The sequence below is a fragment of the Sinocyclocheilus grahami genome, unplaced genomic scaffold (genome assembly GCF_001515645.1).
Source record: "Sinocyclocheilus grahami isolate Dianchi unplaced genomic scaffold, SAMN03320097.WGS_v1.1 scaffold1.1, whole genome shotgun sequence".
NCBI classification, from domain to species: Eukaryota; Metazoa; Chordata; class Actinopteri; order Cypriniformes; family Cyprinidae; genus Sinocyclocheilus; species Sinocyclocheilus grahami.
Genome location: NW_015505180.1, coordinates 1,341,011 through 1,359,924, shown reverse-complemented (window position 1 = coordinate 1,359,924; position 18,914 = coordinate 1,341,011). Strand labels below are relative to the sequence as shown.

Genomic DNA, 18,914 nt, shown 5'->3' with positions numbered 1-18,914 from the left:
AAAAAGATCATCATGCAGGTTTGGAACAACATGAGGGTGAGAAAATGATGACAGAACTATCATTTTGAGGTGAACTATCCCTTTAATAAGTGTTGGTTTGGACATTCATTTGAATCTCCACTTTTTGGTTTCAAAATGATCTATTAATTTGCAATTATTAAAACTCCAGAATGATGATATCGATAGAGTTGCATCTAAAAATCGACCTTTTTGTATTTCTGTCCTTGTCTCATCCAGAATCGGTTATCCCGAGCAGTGGAACCTTCCATGTGAAGCTACCAAAGAAGCCAGGTGTGGAACTGGGCATCACCATCAGCTGTACGTATTCTTCTCTCAGTTCCTCTATGCGTATTAGACTGTATTTGCTTGTGCTCTCTGACCTTCAATCCAGGTGTAAAAATTATATTTAATGGTGCATGTTAAGGCAGGCATTCACCTTGAATGAAGTTGCTTTGGATACAAGCATCTGCCAAATGTATAAATGTAAATGTAAGAAAGTATACAGTGAGAGACTGTTGTTAAATTACCTTATAATTTACCACTTTTTCCTTTGGAGCTTTAATTGCCTCTTCAGAATTTTTCGGTTCATTATCCAGGCCACAAATTTAGAAATAAGTCTACACATTTGGGTATTCTTTCATTGCCTATATCACTGAGATATACATATGTGACATTTAACCTGTTTCAGTTTCAAAGGCATTAAAAAAACACATCTGGGTGACTTATTACTGGGTTACTGGGGAAATAATGTAGCTGTTGCTTATTAGGGGGCTGGGAAAAAACTTTCTTACTCAGAGGGTTTGTGCTTATTACATTTTTGAAGTTCTGCATGAAAAGGAGTGCCTAAGTATATATTATCTCTTATTTATTGCAATAGTAAATTTAATTGCTAGGCACAGACTGTAGGTCACAGTGGCTGCGTCCAGAACTGAAGGCAATTTCAGTGTTGTGTGTCCACAAATTTAGAAATAAGTCTACACATTTGGGTATTCTTTCATTGCCTATATCACTGAGATATACATATGTGACATTTAACCTGTTTCAGTTTCAAAGGCATTAAAAAAACACATCTGGGTGACTTATTACTGGGTTACTGGGGAAATAATGTAGCTGTTGCTTATTAGGGGGCTGGGAAAAAACTTTCTTACTCAGAGGGTTTGTGCTTATTACATTTTTGAAGTTCTGCATGAAAAGGAGTGCCTAAGTATATATTATCTCTTATTTATTGCAATAGTAAATTTAATTGCTAGGCACAGACTGTAGGTCACAGTGGCTGCGTCCAGAACTGAAGGCAGTTTCAGTGTATTTCAGTGTTGTGTGATGTGTTTTTGTATATGAAGGTCTCCCAGGGCACCATAATATCACGTCTAATGATCTATAAAGAATTCCAGTGAGCTTTGGGGATAACCAAAAAATACAAATTTGTGACTACAAATACTCATAGAAAAGGAAAATTCTTTCAATCACTTTATCAAATGCCATTTGTATTTCAATGATTGCTGGTGTTAATTAGTTTCTATTATATTTTTTATTAATATTTCAAATTACCTTTTATATTTTCAGTTTACATTTGAAATTTATTTTTAGTGCTTTTGTCATCTTTATTGTTTTTTTATTTTTATTAAAATAATCACAAACATTTTTGTCTTGTTTTATTTCAGTACTTCATCTTAAACCTATTGCAGTTAGTTGCCAAGGCAACATTTCCCATTTTTGTTTGTAGTTTTTCATCTAATATTTGTATTTTATTTCAGAATTATTTCAATTAACAAAGATGTTTTTATTAATAGTTTTGGTTAATGATAACAGCACTGCTTCCTACCCTTGTAAAATGCCTGAGAAGGCACAGTCAATGTGACAAAACTGCATTTTGAAACATATTTTTTCGCATTCAGATGCAGCCGGTGTCTGGTGCATTGTGGGGATTTAAGGCATTGAACTTGGGATCCTGCCTTTCAACTATATATCGGTTTTGCACTGGACGCTTTTGACTCTTAGCTTTTTTTATCTCCTCTGTCCTCTACACTAGACTACTTTCCAAGCCATCATCCTTCCCTTCTTCCTCTACTAGATACTGTGTCTATTCTCCTGTTGTGTCATTCGTTTACCATCACCTGACTCTTTGGAAAGGTAGTTCTAGACGGATCTGCCTGTGAATTCAATCTGTTTTCCACCTGCAGTCAGGGGCTCTGCAGAGCTTGCTTCGTAAACCCCACGCTCAAAGCTTTTGCCAGCTGCTTCATCAATGCCCGCCCGCATTGTCAAGCCAGAATGATTCATCACCTCATCCCAGCTTGGTTTTGTGACATTGACTGTTTTCCCCATTACAGCACTATGGTACGAACTTTCTGTTATTAGCCAGTAAGCGTCTTCGTAAAATACATTGGTGGACCCCATGCAACAACCCAGCAGTAATAGCTTCTCTCTGAAGCTGCAGAGTTGTTTACCTCCAAAGCAATTTTGCTCGTCGTCCTCCACACTTTCTAAATGAAAGTATTTATCTTGCTGGTTGTGTACAAGTCCTCACATTTGTTACTAATTTGATGGGGCAAATTCTCCCAGGATTGGCTATGAAGATATGCACAGTCCAAAGATAATAGCAAACGGTTCCTTAATGAACCAGGCAAACTATTGTGCCTGTGCTAAAGTACTTCTGTAACTGCTTTTCAGATCATTAAAAAATTCCCTTAACTGTTGGTTCCCATTCCACTGCGTCTTCTCAAAGACTCCATGATATCAATAAACATAATAGTTTAACAGAACCCCCCAAAAAATCTCTTCTATGCAACATGAATGGAGAAATTCTGAAGAATAGATTGATGGCTCTTTTAATATACAGGCACAATGAATGGCAACTGGAGCTTTAAATATTCACAAAGCACCATAGAAGTGTAATAAAAGGTCTATATAACTCTGTATTACATAGAAACCTTATAATAGTTTTGTGGGAGCAAAAGAAAAATGAAATTCAAGGTGTTATTCAGTGATGCTTTAAATTCAGGATAAATTGAGTGAGTTGACTTTGTGAATCAGTCCAATTCATGAACAAATGATTCATGCTGGTTTAGTAAACTGAATGATGAATCAAAAGATTTAGAATAAATGGAGAAAGACTCAATTCACTAAAACATTGGTGAGTCCATTGACCAAAAACTTTGCTTTGTCATCTATAAACACAACAAGATTTTCAATGAATTATGACTTTTTGGTCTGTTCCTCAAAAACTATATTGAAATGTGTTCGGAAAACTTCAAATACAGTGCACAAGTCTCTTTTATGGTGTTTTTGAATCCTTTTTGAATCCTCTTGTAACCCCCATTCATGGTAATTGCATGGAAAACAGCAGCTTGAACATTCATAAAAATATCTAATTTTGTGTTCTACAGCAGAAATAAAGTCATATGGGTTTGGAACTGTGTAAGAATGAGAAAATAATGAAATTATTGTAATTATTGGCTGAACTATCCCTTTAAGATTCAAAGATCATGGAGTTTGCACTGAATGGGTGGAGCTCGTTTTTAACTAATGAAGACAGAGTGCCGGAGGAGATATGCACTCTGCACAGAGAAATCCAATTCTATTAAAGCAATATTATATATATGCAAAGAAAGTCTACTCAATTATGCTTCCACTTGGCTCAGGACCAGCAGGATGTCTGAGAAAGTCAACTTTTATGGCTCGGAATGAAAGAGAAAGAAAGACGTAGGCTGTCCTATCCACGTGTCGATTTATGTATATGGGCTTTGCCAAGCTCTCGTGGCCTTCCTGAACAGTTTAATGGCTTTCCGCTTTGTGCCTCTGCGGGGCCTGTATTTCACAGCTACCAATAAAGCCATGGTGGGACACGTTTATAGATGTTTTGATTACTTCTCCTTAAAGATTACCTTGTCTTATTCTTCTGGTGGCATCTTGAAGAATAAGACAAGATAATATTTGGCTGCTTAGACTACAGATTTGGCTCAAATAAACAAAAAAATAGATTTTTCTAGCCCAAAAAAGCCAGGTTAATTCCTAAGAAATGCATTTGAAGATCACCATGGCCACCACATGAAGTTTTACTGTAGAAACCGGATCAGATGATACACAAAGCAAGTGTTTACTTCATGCAATTGTTCCAGTTGGACACTTAGCTTGTGTCAAGATTGGTATTCACCTGGCCAGACCAATATGAGCAGGCAAAGTGCAGAAACTGTGAATGAGCCATGCTATTTATCACGGTTAGCCCAAATAGCAGTGCAAGCACAAGAGAGGAAACTATGACAAATCAGCTACCAGTGGCAACCACAGTGCCACTAGGAAGCAGACAGAAGATGGCTGTCTTTTCTGTTCTATGTCATAATGTAGCTTGTCTGACAAATAAGAACTGTCCTATCCACGTGTCGATTTATGTATATGGGCTTTGCCAAGCTCTCGTGGCCTTCCTGAACAGTTTAATGGCTTTCCGCTTTGTGCCTCTGCGGGGCCTGTATTTCACAGCTACCAATAAAGCCATGGTGGGACACGTTTATAGATGTTTTGTTTACTTCTCCTTAAAGATTACCTTGTCTTATTCTCCTGGTGGCATCTTGAAGAATAAGACAAGATAATATTTGGCTGCTTAGACTACAGATTTGGCTCAAATAAACAAAAAAAATGGATTTTTATAGCCCAAAAAAGCCAGGTTAATTCCTAAGAAATGCATTTGAAGATCACCATGGCCACCACATGAAGTTTTACTGTAGAAACCGGATCAGATGATACACAAAGCAAGTGTTTACTTCATGCAATTGTTCCAGTTGGACACTTAGCTTGTGTCAAGATTGGTATTCACCTGGCCAGACCAATATGAGCAGGCAAAGTGCAGAAACTGTGAATGAGCCATGCTATTTATCACGGTTAGCCCAAATAGCAGTGCAAGCACAAGAGAGGAAACTATGACAAATCAGCTACCAGTGGCAACCACAGTGCCACTAGGAAGCAGACAGAAGGTGGCTGTAGCTTTTCTGTTCTCAATGTCATAATGTAGCTTGTCTGACAAATAAGAATCATCTTGTTGCTTGATTTCCAAAACATACTATCAAGCTTGAGTATCTGTTTATGTAAGAAGTATTTTTTTCCTCTGTTTTTTTTTTTTGCTCTGGATGCTTGCTGTAAAATTCATCAGAGCTTCATCGAGTTGAAAGGATGTGCTTTGATGTGCTCCATCTGAAGGTGACATCACACCGCTGTAATGCAGCATATGGTGAGGTGCCTTTAAGGTCAGCAGACATGTGCTCTCTTTGAGCCGAGCAGAAAACATGATTATTTCTTCGGTCCGAGAACTATCTAACATTTGGAGATTGAATTGTCAGATACACCTCATGAACTTTATTGCTGACAGTTTGCTCTCAGCTAGCTTGTTCAAACCTAGCTCATTCTGATTGACATCCTTAAAGCAATTTCTTTCCTCTTTTAGACTGCTAGTGCTGTAGTACCTACCATCGAGACTGAATCTTTGACCTTTCTCCATCTTTCGACAGACAAACCTCTCTCTTTTTAATTTGAATGTGGAAATAAAGCTCTAATTTGGGTCTTTCAGGTCATATTAGCTGAATAAAGAGGCATGTAAAAAGGCATTAGAGATGTTTTTCCCACCACACTATACATAGTCACACTTCAATATATATTCCTTGTTAAAATATGCATTTGTATAATAAATATCCAATTATATCATTATGATTGCATATTTCAAATGCATTATATTTTGAATCTTTGTTGAAAATACAAATATTTGTGAAGATATATTCTCTCTCTCTATCTATCTAATTACTCATTTATTTACAGATGAAAAGGCATTAGAGAGGGTTTTTTCCCCTTACAGTATATAACCCCAGTTATGCATTTGTCTGGCCATTTTTTTAATTATATTTAAAAAATATATGAAAATAAATATATTTAGTCTGTTCTCTCTCTCTCTCTCTCTCTATATATATATATATATATATAAATTCAAAAAATATATTATATTTACATACATTTATATTTATTTACAAAAATACATATTTTGTATTTTAAATTATTTATTGTTGTTATATTTTTTATAAATGTATTTATTGTATAGGCTTTGAGATAGTCCATCATGTTAATCAAGTTCTCAAGTTATCAAGCTGCTCTGTCAATTGGAGCTTGCAGGGTTGATCTCGAACCGTAACAACCCACCACAGAAAACCTCTGGAACCGTCTGTCCGACATGGACACATGCTCGGCATCTCAATGCGTGAAAGCTTAAAGAACAGACCCCCACAGGGCAGCATAGAACAATTCCCCATCACTGGCAGGCTGCACAGAGCATCAGAATTGATGATGATTAAGCTGGCCCACCATCTGGAAGGCATATTAAGTAGAAAAGTGAGCAGGATTAACAAAAGAGTTTATTTGTCTTATTCGAAGTGAAAAAGACACGACCTTCCAGTCTGTCTGTGATGCATTAAGTGAACATGAATCACCCTGAGCTCTTACTAAGAGAAAAATGATCTGGCGCGTCACTCGAGAAGTTTGATATCACACCTCCAGATGCTCCTGGTGGGTTAGCGACCATATGACATGTGATTATGCACTCACATTTGTCCCCTGTGCACCAGAATATGACTAGAGCTGCTAAAAAGGTCTATTTCACACTGACGTAATGTCTCTGTTCCAAATCCTAGAGAGCTGGCAGCATTTTTATGCTATATATTTATTAATTTATAGTAATATAGAGAGGTTTTTACTATTATGTAATATATATAACTATTGTTTTTATTGAAGAACATACAGATCCTGAAACATCTGCATTCACAAAATAGTTAAATCATGGTTAATTTGTTTAATATATCAATAACTTAACCATGTTCTCCTAATAAAAAGTTTAAAAACAAGCAGTTTTGTCATTATTACAGCAGATATACAAGAGAGAAAAGATTACAGTACTGTATATGAGGGGAGCTTTGAATATTGTGTTGGACGATGGGGGGCTTTAGAGTCAAAAAGGTCGAGAACAACTATCCTATACTTCCCTAGTGGGAAAAAAAAACAGCTTAAACCAAAGCTTAAGCTTATTTGTTGGTCTTAACCACTAAGACAAGTAAACCATTCAGGCTGGTTCAGAGTGCTTTCTTTATGGTTAAAGATTGTCATTTTTATATATGTACTATTATTTGCTGTGAGACTATCGTCCACCTGGTTCTGTGGAAAATGAGCATCTCCATTGTCAGTCATTGAGTGGCATCTTTTGCAGTGTCATCATGTCATTCTCAGAGCTGGAAAATTGTAAAATAGACAACACAACCATCAGTTTCGACTTGACTGGACTGACAAGTACTTGTTCATGCTACCAAAAGCAGCTAGTTCTTCACCAACATGCAAAGAGGCACTACAAGTCAATACAAAGCTCTTGCTGTGTCATCAGATTTTCTCTCTCCAACTTTAAAGACACTTTTGTCAGCAAGGCGGAACCTTTAGAAAGTATTGTACCTTTAAAAAACTTCTAAGTTGTTAACTAAGAATGACTCAGAGTTAGATAATTAGCTGTGATGCCTACAGAAAATGAGTGAGATTTGCCATTAAACAAGTTTGATTGTTCTCTTCTCTCTTCACAGCTCCTTCCAGTAGGAAGCCCGGAGATGCACTCATCATCTCTGACATAAAAAAAGGCAGCGTGGCGCACAGGTACCGCCTTGCATCATTGTCTTGCACCATATCTCCTTTAAAATGTACTCTTAAATTCCATAGAAACGCTAATCTCCTGCATAATAACTCATACAGCCTCTAACGCAGCTACACCCGCCAGCATCTCTCGCTTTGCTATATTAAAGAAAAAAATACATAATAGATGGATTACGTTTTCTACCTGACTGCACAATATTTCACTCAACAAAACGCGCTCTAAAAACATAACATCCTCCGATCATTTTGACTCAGCACAACTTAAAAAAAATAAATAAAATGCAAAAAAGAAAGTTTTTAAAATAATTGTGCTTGCTTTGAGTTGCCTAACATAATTTATTTTCGTATTTTGCATGATATACACTTTAAAAGTTAGGGGTCAGTAAGTTTTTTTTTTTTTTTTAAGAAACTGATACTTTTATTTAACTTTTTATTTAACGCATTCAATTGATCAAAAGTGACAGTAAAAAGACATTTAGAATGTTACAAAATTATTACATTTCAAATAAAAGTTGTTCTTTTGAACTTTCTTTATCAAAGATAAATCCGGGGGGATAAAATCCACAAAAAATATAAAACAGCACAACTGTCAACATTTATAATAAGAAGAAATAAGCACCAGATCAGCATATTAGAATGATCATGTGACACGGAAGACTAGAATAATGGCTGCTGAAACTCCAGCACTGCATTTCTAAACTCTCATCCAAATTAGCACTTCACCCATGCCTTAAATAGCTTCAACTAGACCCAAATGGCTAATATAATGACATCTGCACACAGAATTGAGCATTACTATGAGCGTATTATTTCTGCATCGACCTGTGAAAGCGTACTTATGCATATAAATGCTAATTTTCTCCAGGCTACAGAGGAGGGCTTCTGATTGAGTGCGGCTGGGAGAATGTGTAACCCTCCATATTGACATAAATCTCAGCGGCTGCCCTGAGGAAAGGTGTAGAGTGCTGTTTGACTGCATTTTTGTTGATTGTGAGGTCTGTGCGGGGCTGTTCGCAATAATATCTAATCTACCTGTACTGACTAGCTTAGTTTTTTTTTTTTATAACAACTTTTCACTCATAGCTCGAGATATAGTACAGTATAAAGTTTCAGGTTGGTAAAATGTTTCATTTATTTCAAGGAAATCTCTTATGTAAGTCTGCATTTATTTGTTAAAAAAGTAAACAATATTGTGAAATATTATTACTATTTAACAAAGTCCAACAAAGCTGGAAAAAAAAGAAAAAATTCTCCACGGCAATAGTTAGGGTTGTTGGGGGAAGCTGTATAATTACCTCTCTTTCAGCACACAAACTCTAATTTCCCATGCTTTTACATAATAGAACATATGTTTACCTGATAATTATGCGAGGAGGAGAGAGAATTGGGTTGTGAACCGCTGTGTACACAGTGGAGTGGTTAAATACGGGGTCTGTCCGTCTTTGTATTCCTCATGTTAGATGGCCTTGGCTCTCGCAATCTTTCACATCTTGCTCTCCTCCATTTCAGCTCTATTAAAAGAGCCTAAAAATAAGTGAGCCATTTAATATGAAGAAGTAGTGGAATAATTGTGAATTCAGGCAGGATTACATCTCAGAGTCTAATCTGAATATAGAACGACACACAATATGCTAAAAGTCATTTTTTTTGCATCGGATCTACGTCAGCCCCTCTGGCTGCTCTTTACTGTGTACCATGGTCAATACACTGAATAATGGATGTGATTTCTTGCAGAATGTGAGCTCAGACTACACCGAAATGTGTAAATGTCTGTGCAAGGGAGAAAATAACCTTTCTGCAAAATATCACGAGATGAAATGGAGATGTATTAGTTTAAAAAATCTGAAACATTTGTGCTTGTAACTGTTTTTTCTTGTTCTCATTCAAAGGACGGGCACCCTGGAGCTGGGGGATAAGCTTCTGGCAATAGACAACATCCGTCTAGATAACTGCTCCATGGAGGATGCCGTTCAAATCCTACAGCAGTGCGAAGACCTGGTTAAACTCAAGATCCGCAAGGACGAGGACAACTCAGGTACCTCTGAGCCTCTGCAACTACAATCCCCACACGGATTCAAATCAACACTAAAAACCCCCATGCAAGGATAGAAGACCTCATTAGAGATGTCCAATGCAAACGTTTGTTTGCCAGGATCAAGATAAATAATGAGCTATTAAAACCTGACTGATTAGCTTACTCTAATTTAATCTGGTTTTAAAGATATGGCAAGGACAGAAAAAGGACGAGATGAGAAAAAACATGGCAGCATTATTAGCTATGAGTCCCTTAAGGACAGAAAACAGATATCAAGTTGAGCTGTGCTGTACAGAGATGAAACAGTTATATCTTGATATTTTTCACCTTACATAACTACATAATTGTGTATATTTATACTAATAATATATTATGTATTAATATAGTAAACAAAAAATAAAGCAATTTTTTTATGCAAATGATATATATTAATTTGAAAAATAATATAAATATCTAAATATATCTATATAATTTTTTTATCTGACTTGAAAAAAGGAACTGAAGAACATATTTGATTGTCTGTCCTGAGTGAATTGTTGAATCAAAGTAATGACTTGATTAATTGAAACGGAAATGAATTGATCTTTCCAGCTCTTACTCTGTTTTTGCTGCTGAAGTCCAAATCTGAGATAGGATAGAGAGACGAGCAGTCTTTTCAATCTGATATTTAGTTTATCTGAAATTATCCGAATTTAGTTTAATGATACTCTCTTTAGAGAACTTAATGGAGAGTTTAAAGCACATTAAAAACATCATAATATGCACAGTGTTGCTTAAAGGTCAGGGTTTTAAATGAATAGTACTTTAGAAAGATGGCTGACAGTCAAAATTGAACATAAGAGTTTTATTTTACAAGGAGCCAAGATATTGAGATTACATAGCTAATTAATGCTAACCATTTATGGGTCAAGACTGTTATTTCAAACGTTCGTTCACAGAATAAATTAATCATAGCTTTTATTTCGCCTACAAAATCATGAATATATTCGACCAATCTGAAAATATATCGCCCATCCTCAGTGCCTACTTACTGCTTGATCATTTTTTTTAATAGATTAAAGTATGGTGTTCCTTGCTGACAGCCTTCTTTTTACAAAGATAATTCAGCCAAAAAATTAAAATGTCATACTTTACTCAATCTTATGTTGTTCCAAACCCAAATGACTTTCTTAAATACAACTAGCCTCTATTTTACGCTGAGGTAGCCCATGTTGAGACTGTGAGGGTTTGAAGTGGCTCTGCTGCTGGAAATGTCACAGATCTTCATTATCTCCGAAGGACCCTCTGGTAAACCTTTCGCTTCTTCTGCTGGGCTACAGCAACATACACATCTCCCCTCGCTCCCGCAACCTCACAATTCATCCTTAACACTATTAGCATTGTACTCATAGAAGAAAATTAGGTTTAATCGTTCCAATTTAATGCTCGTTTGGTTCAATTATCTGATTAGAAACCCTTAGAGCCCTCATCCAGCTTTCCCCAAAGCATTACCCACAATCCTTTGCTACAGAGGCGTTATGCTCGTACTACAAAGCAGAACTGCGAATCACTTTTATCTGGCATTCATATTTCATCCAGGACATCCATTGTGCCTGTGAAATGGCACCTTGTGTGTTTCAGTTCCTCACGTCCAAAGCCAGAGGCTCGTTTAGATCTTTCTCGCTGGGAACATTAAGGTCGACATTCATATTTTACAAGCCTTTTTTTTTTTTAGAGCTGTGACAACAAATCATCAGTCTGAGAGAGGCCGTGCTGACTGGCGTGCTAAATGGGGGTAATTTCCCTCCCATCTCTCCATTAGTCCATCATCAAAAAAACAAAGGCGTAATGAGCCAACCTCGTGTTAACGAACATCCCCAGACCCCCAGCGTATACAGATACACACACAAACGAATGCAGCTAGAGCTGCTGTGATCTGACAGATATCAGCGCTTCATATGTGGATGCGGGTGGGAGATGACAACGATTGCCCTGAGGATCTGCGAGTTTTCCTCTATTTTTCTCTTTCTCTTTAGCGCATTTCCTTCTCGGCATAGCCATGTCAAAATGGGCAGGTTGACCTCTTAATTGATGTTGAGCGTTATGAATCAGCGCCACAAATATTTTATAAAACACTTTAAAGTGGATTTCGCTGTTGCTGTAGCCACGTCTGTTTTTGCTGAGTGCATGCGAAATGAGTTCAGTCTTATAATTAATTTACATTATGATTCCTGTAGCTCAGCTGGTAGAGCAACTAGCACGAGAATCCCCCGAGGACACACATACTGATATCATCTACAGCTTGAATGCACTTTGGGCAAAATGAAATGTCTGTCATCTGACATTTAGTCTTTTGAAATGCATTGTGGGTCCAGGATATGGAGGTTTAGTTCTCCTTTGGATGATAACGTGTATGATTTGTAGAGGTAGGTGCAGTATCCATTTTTGAAATGGATCACGGATGCAATATCCCATTTTTTTGTATTATGCATTTGAATATCTCCATTTTGCCAATCCCTTGTATTTTCTGTTTCTCATTTTTTGCTTTTTTTTCCTGGATGCACCACTTCTATTATCTTACATCATTCTTCTCTCCAATTGGCTTTACTTCCTTTCCCATTCTTTCCGCTTTCCATTACTCTCTAGTTTATTGCTTTTTGTGAGCATAATAGGTTGTTTCTCTCTTTTACTTTGGTTGTTTTTTTTGGGTTGTCAATCAATTATCAATTTTAATCCAATTAATGACATGATGTGCTGATTAATCAAATTATATATATGCAATCTGAAAATTACATATTTATAATAACAATTTATAATAATAATATATGTATAAATTTGTTATATTTTGTAATTATAAATTATCTTCAGCAAATGTATATTTCTGATTCAAATATAATTAATATTGCAATTGTGTGTGTGTGTATTGATATGAAATTGCAATATTAATTATATATCATAAAATATATAATTTATGATATATTTATAAATTGAATACATTATCTTCAGCAAATATTTATAAATGTGATTCAAGTCTTTTATATTGCAATTATACATCTATATATAAATTATCCAAAAAAATCTTTAAATATAAAAATAAAAAACATGGCAGATGGCATGCTAAGGTAGTTGCTAATTGTAGGACTAAGTGAATGGTCAGTTCTGCATTAAATTGACAGCCCCAGTATTTTTATCCCATTTCTATTTGTTTTCTTTCGGTTCCTTTTCCTTCATGTTTTCTCTCCACGGATATCTTATTTTCTGGTCAATACTCCTCCATCCTCCTTCCATCCCTCCCCTCCCTACCTCCTCTCTCTGTCCGGTGTTGTGAGGGGTGTCTTCGCTCTGCTCTCTGCCCCTCTGTGAGGTATCCTACGTGATGGCAGTGTTGATAGGGACGCCCGTGTGCTGTTGGCCTGTGTTGCAGACGAGCAGGAGAGCTCTGGCGCCATCATTTACACAGTGGAGCTGAAACGCTACGGCGGGCCGCTGGGCATCACTATCTCGGGCACCGAGGAGCCCTTCGACCCCATCATCATCTCTAGCCTCACTAAAGGTGGCCTGGCCGAGAGGTACATTCTGGCAGTCTTCAAGCCTGTCAGCAGTTAAGAAATATCACATTTAAGATGCATATGTCTTGTATATCTCTTTATAAATATATACTATACAAATATAAAATATTCTTTTATATATAAAAACACTCAGAAATGACTGAATATGTTAATTAATTACCTGGAGGCAACATAAGAGATTAATTGCAATTAAGTATTTTAATCTATGAACAGCCATAGTTCATTAGAATTAAATCATGTTTTCAACAACAAAAAAAAGGAAATGGAATTAAAAAAAAAAAAAAAAAGGTTTTAAAATGACACATTGCAGTTGCCCTTCAAGAGTGAGTTGGTGTGCTCTGGTGTCCACAGGACCGGTGCCATCCACATTGGTGATCGCATCCTGGCCATTAACAGCAACAGTCTGAAGGGCAAACCTCTCAGTGAGGCCATCCACCTGCTGCAGATGGCAGGGGAGTCCGTCACACTGAAGATCAAGAAGCAGGGAGAATGTGAGTGCTGACATGCACACTTACGGCCTAATGGCTTTTTATTTGTACACTACAGGGGCCCGTTTCAGAAAGGAGGTTAAGTGAAAACTCTGAGTATGTTAACCCTGAAATGAGGGAAACTCTGGGTTTTCCGTTTCAGAATGGGAGGCATGTCAAACCCGAGAAAGCAGGGTAAGTCAAGCCCGTTTCTGAAAGGGAGGTAGCTTATACCCCGAGTCAGTTACCATGGTAACTTACTCTGTGAACCTAACCTAGTCAGGAGCACGTTTTCTTCTGTAAACCCAGAGTTTCTTACGGTCTCCTCCCCCTTTTTAAAGTGCAATATACAAAATTTTGTATACAAAATATACAAAATGTTTAAATACTTTCATGCACGCTGCAAAAATGCTTTTCTTACAAAGTATTTTTTCTTATTTCAAGTACAAATATCTAAAAATTCTTAAATCAATATGGATTCTCTATATAAGAACATTATATAAGATATTTAGTCTTGTTTCCTAGGGGGGTGGGGGTCTAAGTGCATTTTACTTAAGTAAAATCATCTGCCAGTGTGGTAATAAAAATTATCTTAATGCAAATAGAAAACAAGATTATTCGGAGTGTCTATTACTAAGTACAAATTTACAGTAGCGCCGCCCTCCAATGTCACACAAGGTTAAATACGACGGGCGAGAGTAACGGCTACAGTGGTGTAGGCAGTAACGCGTTGGGCGCGGAGAACTAGCTTGTGATGGGATTTACCGGGTTAAAATCCGGCATTTGCCGTGCTCGCTCTTCTCACTTTTCCCATCACATTAGAATTTATTTTCAATAAAAATGAAGAAAATAAAGAGTGTTTAGTAATGATAAAAGTATTTATAATTGTAATAAATATAATCATTTACACTCTTGTATTATTATTGCATCCTGTTAATGTACAACAATAATGAGGTGCAAATAGTATGTATCTGCCAGTATAAATAGCATCTAATTATTATTTACACTTATTGCAAAGAACTGCACACTACTTTTACATGGTAAATAGAATATATCACTATTTTCACTAAGTGTAAATAGCATCTAGAGCTATATGCACTTAGCCTAATGTAAATAGGATCTATCGCTAAGAAAGTATGCTAATTTCACTTAGTGTAAATAGCCGCTGCCGTATTTTTCTTACCCTATTGGCAGATAATTTGCAAGATAAGAAAAATGCACTTAAATTATTCTTATTATTAGGCCTATTTTAATTTTGAATAGCCTATTAGTTCAATAACCTACCATTCTGCCAGTTTTCACCTGTGATATTATAACAGTGATAAGAATTAAACTCGTATTGACTCTGAAGAATGCAGACATCTTTTTGTCGGGTGCTGTTGCCATGGTGAATCGTAATATCGGAGCTCCATTGATCATGGCTTTTCATAGTCGTGGTGCACGCACTAAACTCAGAGTAAACCTACTCGGAGTTGATTGAACTAATTCAATTCAGCTGTTCTGAAACCGAAAACTCAGAGTTTCCCATCTCAGAGTAAGTCAACTCAGTTCAAGTTTTAACTCCGAGTTGGTTGAACCTCCTTATTGAAACGGGCCCCAGGTCAAAAGTCTGAACTCACTTCTCATAAAAACCTTCCAAGCTAAAGGCTTATGCTAAAATACTTTAATTTTGTGTACAAATACATAAATGGTGCCTGCGTATTGAATCTAAATTTTATTAATTATTTATTATTATAAAAAAAAATGTTAATATATTTTTTATTTATTAGATTTTTTTTATATTTATTTATTTATACTGAATAGAAAAGATTATATTGTGTACCTTTTTTGGTTACTTAATTCTCATACTTCTGTTTGTGTTATTCTCTAATTTAAATTATTTACTTTTTTTTTAAACATTATTTGTCGTAATATATTTCCAAGACTTTTGATTGGCACTTTCTTTCACCGTAATGTTCTCTATCACGCTTTCTCACACCCATTAACTCCCAGAGAACTGTACATCTTTGTAGCTCTAAAAAGCAATAAAGCTGCCTAGCCGTGAGTCATTAAAGCCTAAGGTCTGATTAGTTTTGTCTCCATCTATCATATACTGTAGACTGACAGTAGACAAGGTAAAGTTCCTTATCCAAGAACAAAAGATCAAATGAGGACTGATTTGTGGGCCCAATTTCCAGTAAAGTCTGGATCTCTCTGGTCTGTTGACTGTGATACATGGGCTGAGTCAATCATCTTCTTTATTTCCTTCTTTCTATAGTGGCAAGCCCGAAGCAGCCCTCAGTAACGGGTTGTTTGAACGATCTGAGCGATATGGAAGATGATGGTCAGAAACCCAGTAAACTCTCAGACATCTATTCCACCACCATTCCCAGCGTGGACAGTGCAGTGGAATCCTGGGATGGCTCTGCCATTGATGCCACCTTCAGCACCCAAGGTAAATTTGAATGTGGTTTTAAAAATGTTTTAGTACTTTTTACGAAATGCAATTAGTGTTTCTACCTTTCAGGTTTTGAATCAACTTTATCGCAGTAAATATGTCTCAGTACCCTCTAGGCAAAAATCTACTTGGAGCTACATTATTTCAGCCTTACAATGTGAAACCAAAAATTACTTTTGTAAATTGTTTAAATTATATCTGCCATTTAGAATGTTCCAGCAGGCATTTCAGTTTCTAATTGCAAACGACATTTGTTTAAAAGGTTTCCGAAATGGTCAGTGACAAGCAGGTGTCAAAGTTGGTTTCTAGTTAATAAGTTGGAGTAGAAATGATCCCATTCTAACTTGAGGGAAATATTGTCATGATAACCTCAAAAGAATAGTTTACTCAAAAATTCAAATTCTAGCATAATTTTTTCATGTCATTCCATGTTTCTTCTATTTCCGAAAACAGGAAAAAATAGGTTTAGCAAAAAGTTTTTGCAATAAAAACGGAGCTCCAAAAATGACACCCATAACAAAATTCACCATAGCACTGGATATATTCAAACGAAGCACATAATCACGATTTGAATGTTGTCAAATGCAAATGAGATTTGAGATCGTATGACTTCAGAAAACGTATTATTATAAGTTGTGCAATCACTTTCATGGTGCTTTTAAAACATTTTTGTTATCCTTTTTTGGAGTGTAACAGTTCTCGTACCCATTCACTTATTGTATAAGTTGCACTTGCATATATTCAAAGAAATCACATGATGATTTGAGTATTTGCAAATGAGATTTGAGATTGTATGGTTTCAGTAGACTATATAGCTCAAAAGTTGTGTCAATCACTTATGGATGTTTTTGTTGTCTTTTTGACAACATAATGACATGAGAGTGAGTAAATAATGACAGAATTGGTCCCTTTAATATCACAATACCAACTTTTTAAACCTGGTATGGGTTCCTCACGGTCACCATGGTTACACCACCTGTGCTTTCACATTAGCTACATCCCCAGCAGTGTTGATCCCATTGCATCCTGGGTGTTTGGATGAGTCCCAGCAGGTCTAATGTAGGTTTAATTGAGTTTTCCATTCTCTTTGGACCTGCAGATATGTATTTACTCAAGTAATTATTTGGAGTAATCTGCAGTGGGATATGTTTTGTTTTATTAGGCCAGCTGGTGGTACAGTGCTGGGGTTAATATGGAAAAATGCATTATTTTACTAAGTGGAAAAGGAGTCCTAATGACACTGGGATACACATGGTCATTTGGATAACTCGCCAGTAATGTGTCTGAATTGCAGTCAGCTCTCCTGACACTGAGGCCTCCTGGTCAAAACTAATGGCAATCATCACTTGCTCTGAGGATGCCAAGTAGGCACATCTCACATTTGTTTAATTCAGAGAAATGGTTCCTATTAATTTATGAATAATACATACAAGCATTGCTCCCACGCTTACCCATGTATATGCATATTAGTGAAAATAATTGCTGAAATAACAGTTTGTTTATTGATTCTCAAGGTTTAATTACAAAAAAAAATTTTCAAGTGTGAGTAAGATTTCTTCACCACAATTTTCCTTTGTAGATCATTTCAGTTTTAGCTATGCTAATATATATATATATATATATATATATATATATATATATATATATATATATATATATATAATTTTATTTTTCAATGTATACAGTAAATTTTCTGCCTTGTGCCAAATGCAAGTAACATTGTGATCTCGCCATTTTCATCTTAATCAAGAGCAACATAATGCATTTTGTCAAACATCTTATATTTTTTATTTTTGTTTGCAATAAGAATAATAATAATGAGTTTAGTTTTTTTTTTCTCCAATGAATCATTTAGCTATTTTAGCTCAATTGAAGTTTATAATTATTATTATTAATATATAGCTATTTTCATTTAGCAATTTTAGTTTGGTTGAATTTAAATTAAAAACATTTATTTTGTTTGTTTGTAGTAATGATAATAATTCATATAAATATATTTTAGTTATTTTCTTCAATTAAATAATTTAGCTATTTAAGTTACATTTAATTTATATTGAAAATATTTTTGTGAATGAATACAATGAATACCCAAGCACTATTTCCTTCTGGAGATGCAAATCTAGGTACGAATATAATTTGAATCTAAATGATTGTCAATCAGTGAGCAAAACTTGTCCCTAATTTCCATTCATAACAATGTCATCAGTCATTTTCAATTTATAGTGATGATTAATTCATCCCAGTGCTGCTGACATGCACCTCTTTAAAACCACCTTTCATCTTCGATGTTATTTTCCATGTCTCTCGCTCTGATGGGGTGGAAAGACACTTTCTGCTCATGTTAACGGGTTTATATGGTTGCTCTCCCTCCTCAGGCAGCGCTGCTCTCTTTCTCTCACTGTTCCATACATAAATTAATCTGAGATGGTTGCAGAGGTACGGAAACCATTCAGAGAGAGCAACAATCTGCCCCTTAAATCATGGATGATGTGGACAGAGTATATATTTAAGGTTGCTGGCAAACTGTTGGCTCTCATGGGATTCAACTAGTACAGCTGGATCCAGAGATAAGGCCAAAGCTGACTCTGAACTTGAAACCTGGGAAAGTTAAAGAAACCATATGTCTGACGTCTAATACGATTAATGGTCTACCTGTATGCAATATTCCATCTAATTTTTGTTCTTGCTGAGTAAAACATATTTCTGCCGGACAGAACCTTGGGCCACCTGATCTGAAACACTTACCAAACTTGTGTGTTATTATG

The 18,914-nt window shown here is 36.0% G+C and overlaps 1 protein-coding gene across 3 annotated transcripts in view; it reads left to right on the top strand.

Moving 5' to 3' along the window:
- LOC107565244 (glutamate receptor-interacting protein 1-like) overlaps positions 1-18,914 on the top strand; it is a 98,519-nt gene that overhangs the window by 67,596 nt on the left and 12,009 nt on the right. For 2 of the 3 annotated variants that reach the window (XM_016250808.1, XM_016251515.1), the window contains exons 13-18: positions 238-318; positions 7,596-7,665; positions 9,552-9,697; positions 13,041-13,245; positions 13,597-13,736; positions 15,970-16,146. In XM_016250808.1, the coding sequence (XP_016106294.1) occupies positions 238-318; positions 7,596-7,665; positions 9,552-9,697; positions 13,041-13,245; positions 13,597-13,736; positions 15,970-16,146 (819 nt within the window). The remainder of the gene's footprint in view (positions 1-237; positions 319-7,595; positions 7,666-9,551; positions 9,698-13,040; positions 13,246-13,596; positions 13,737-15,969; positions 16,147-18,914) is intronic. The other variant, XM_016252230.1, reaches the window with a different exon arrangement.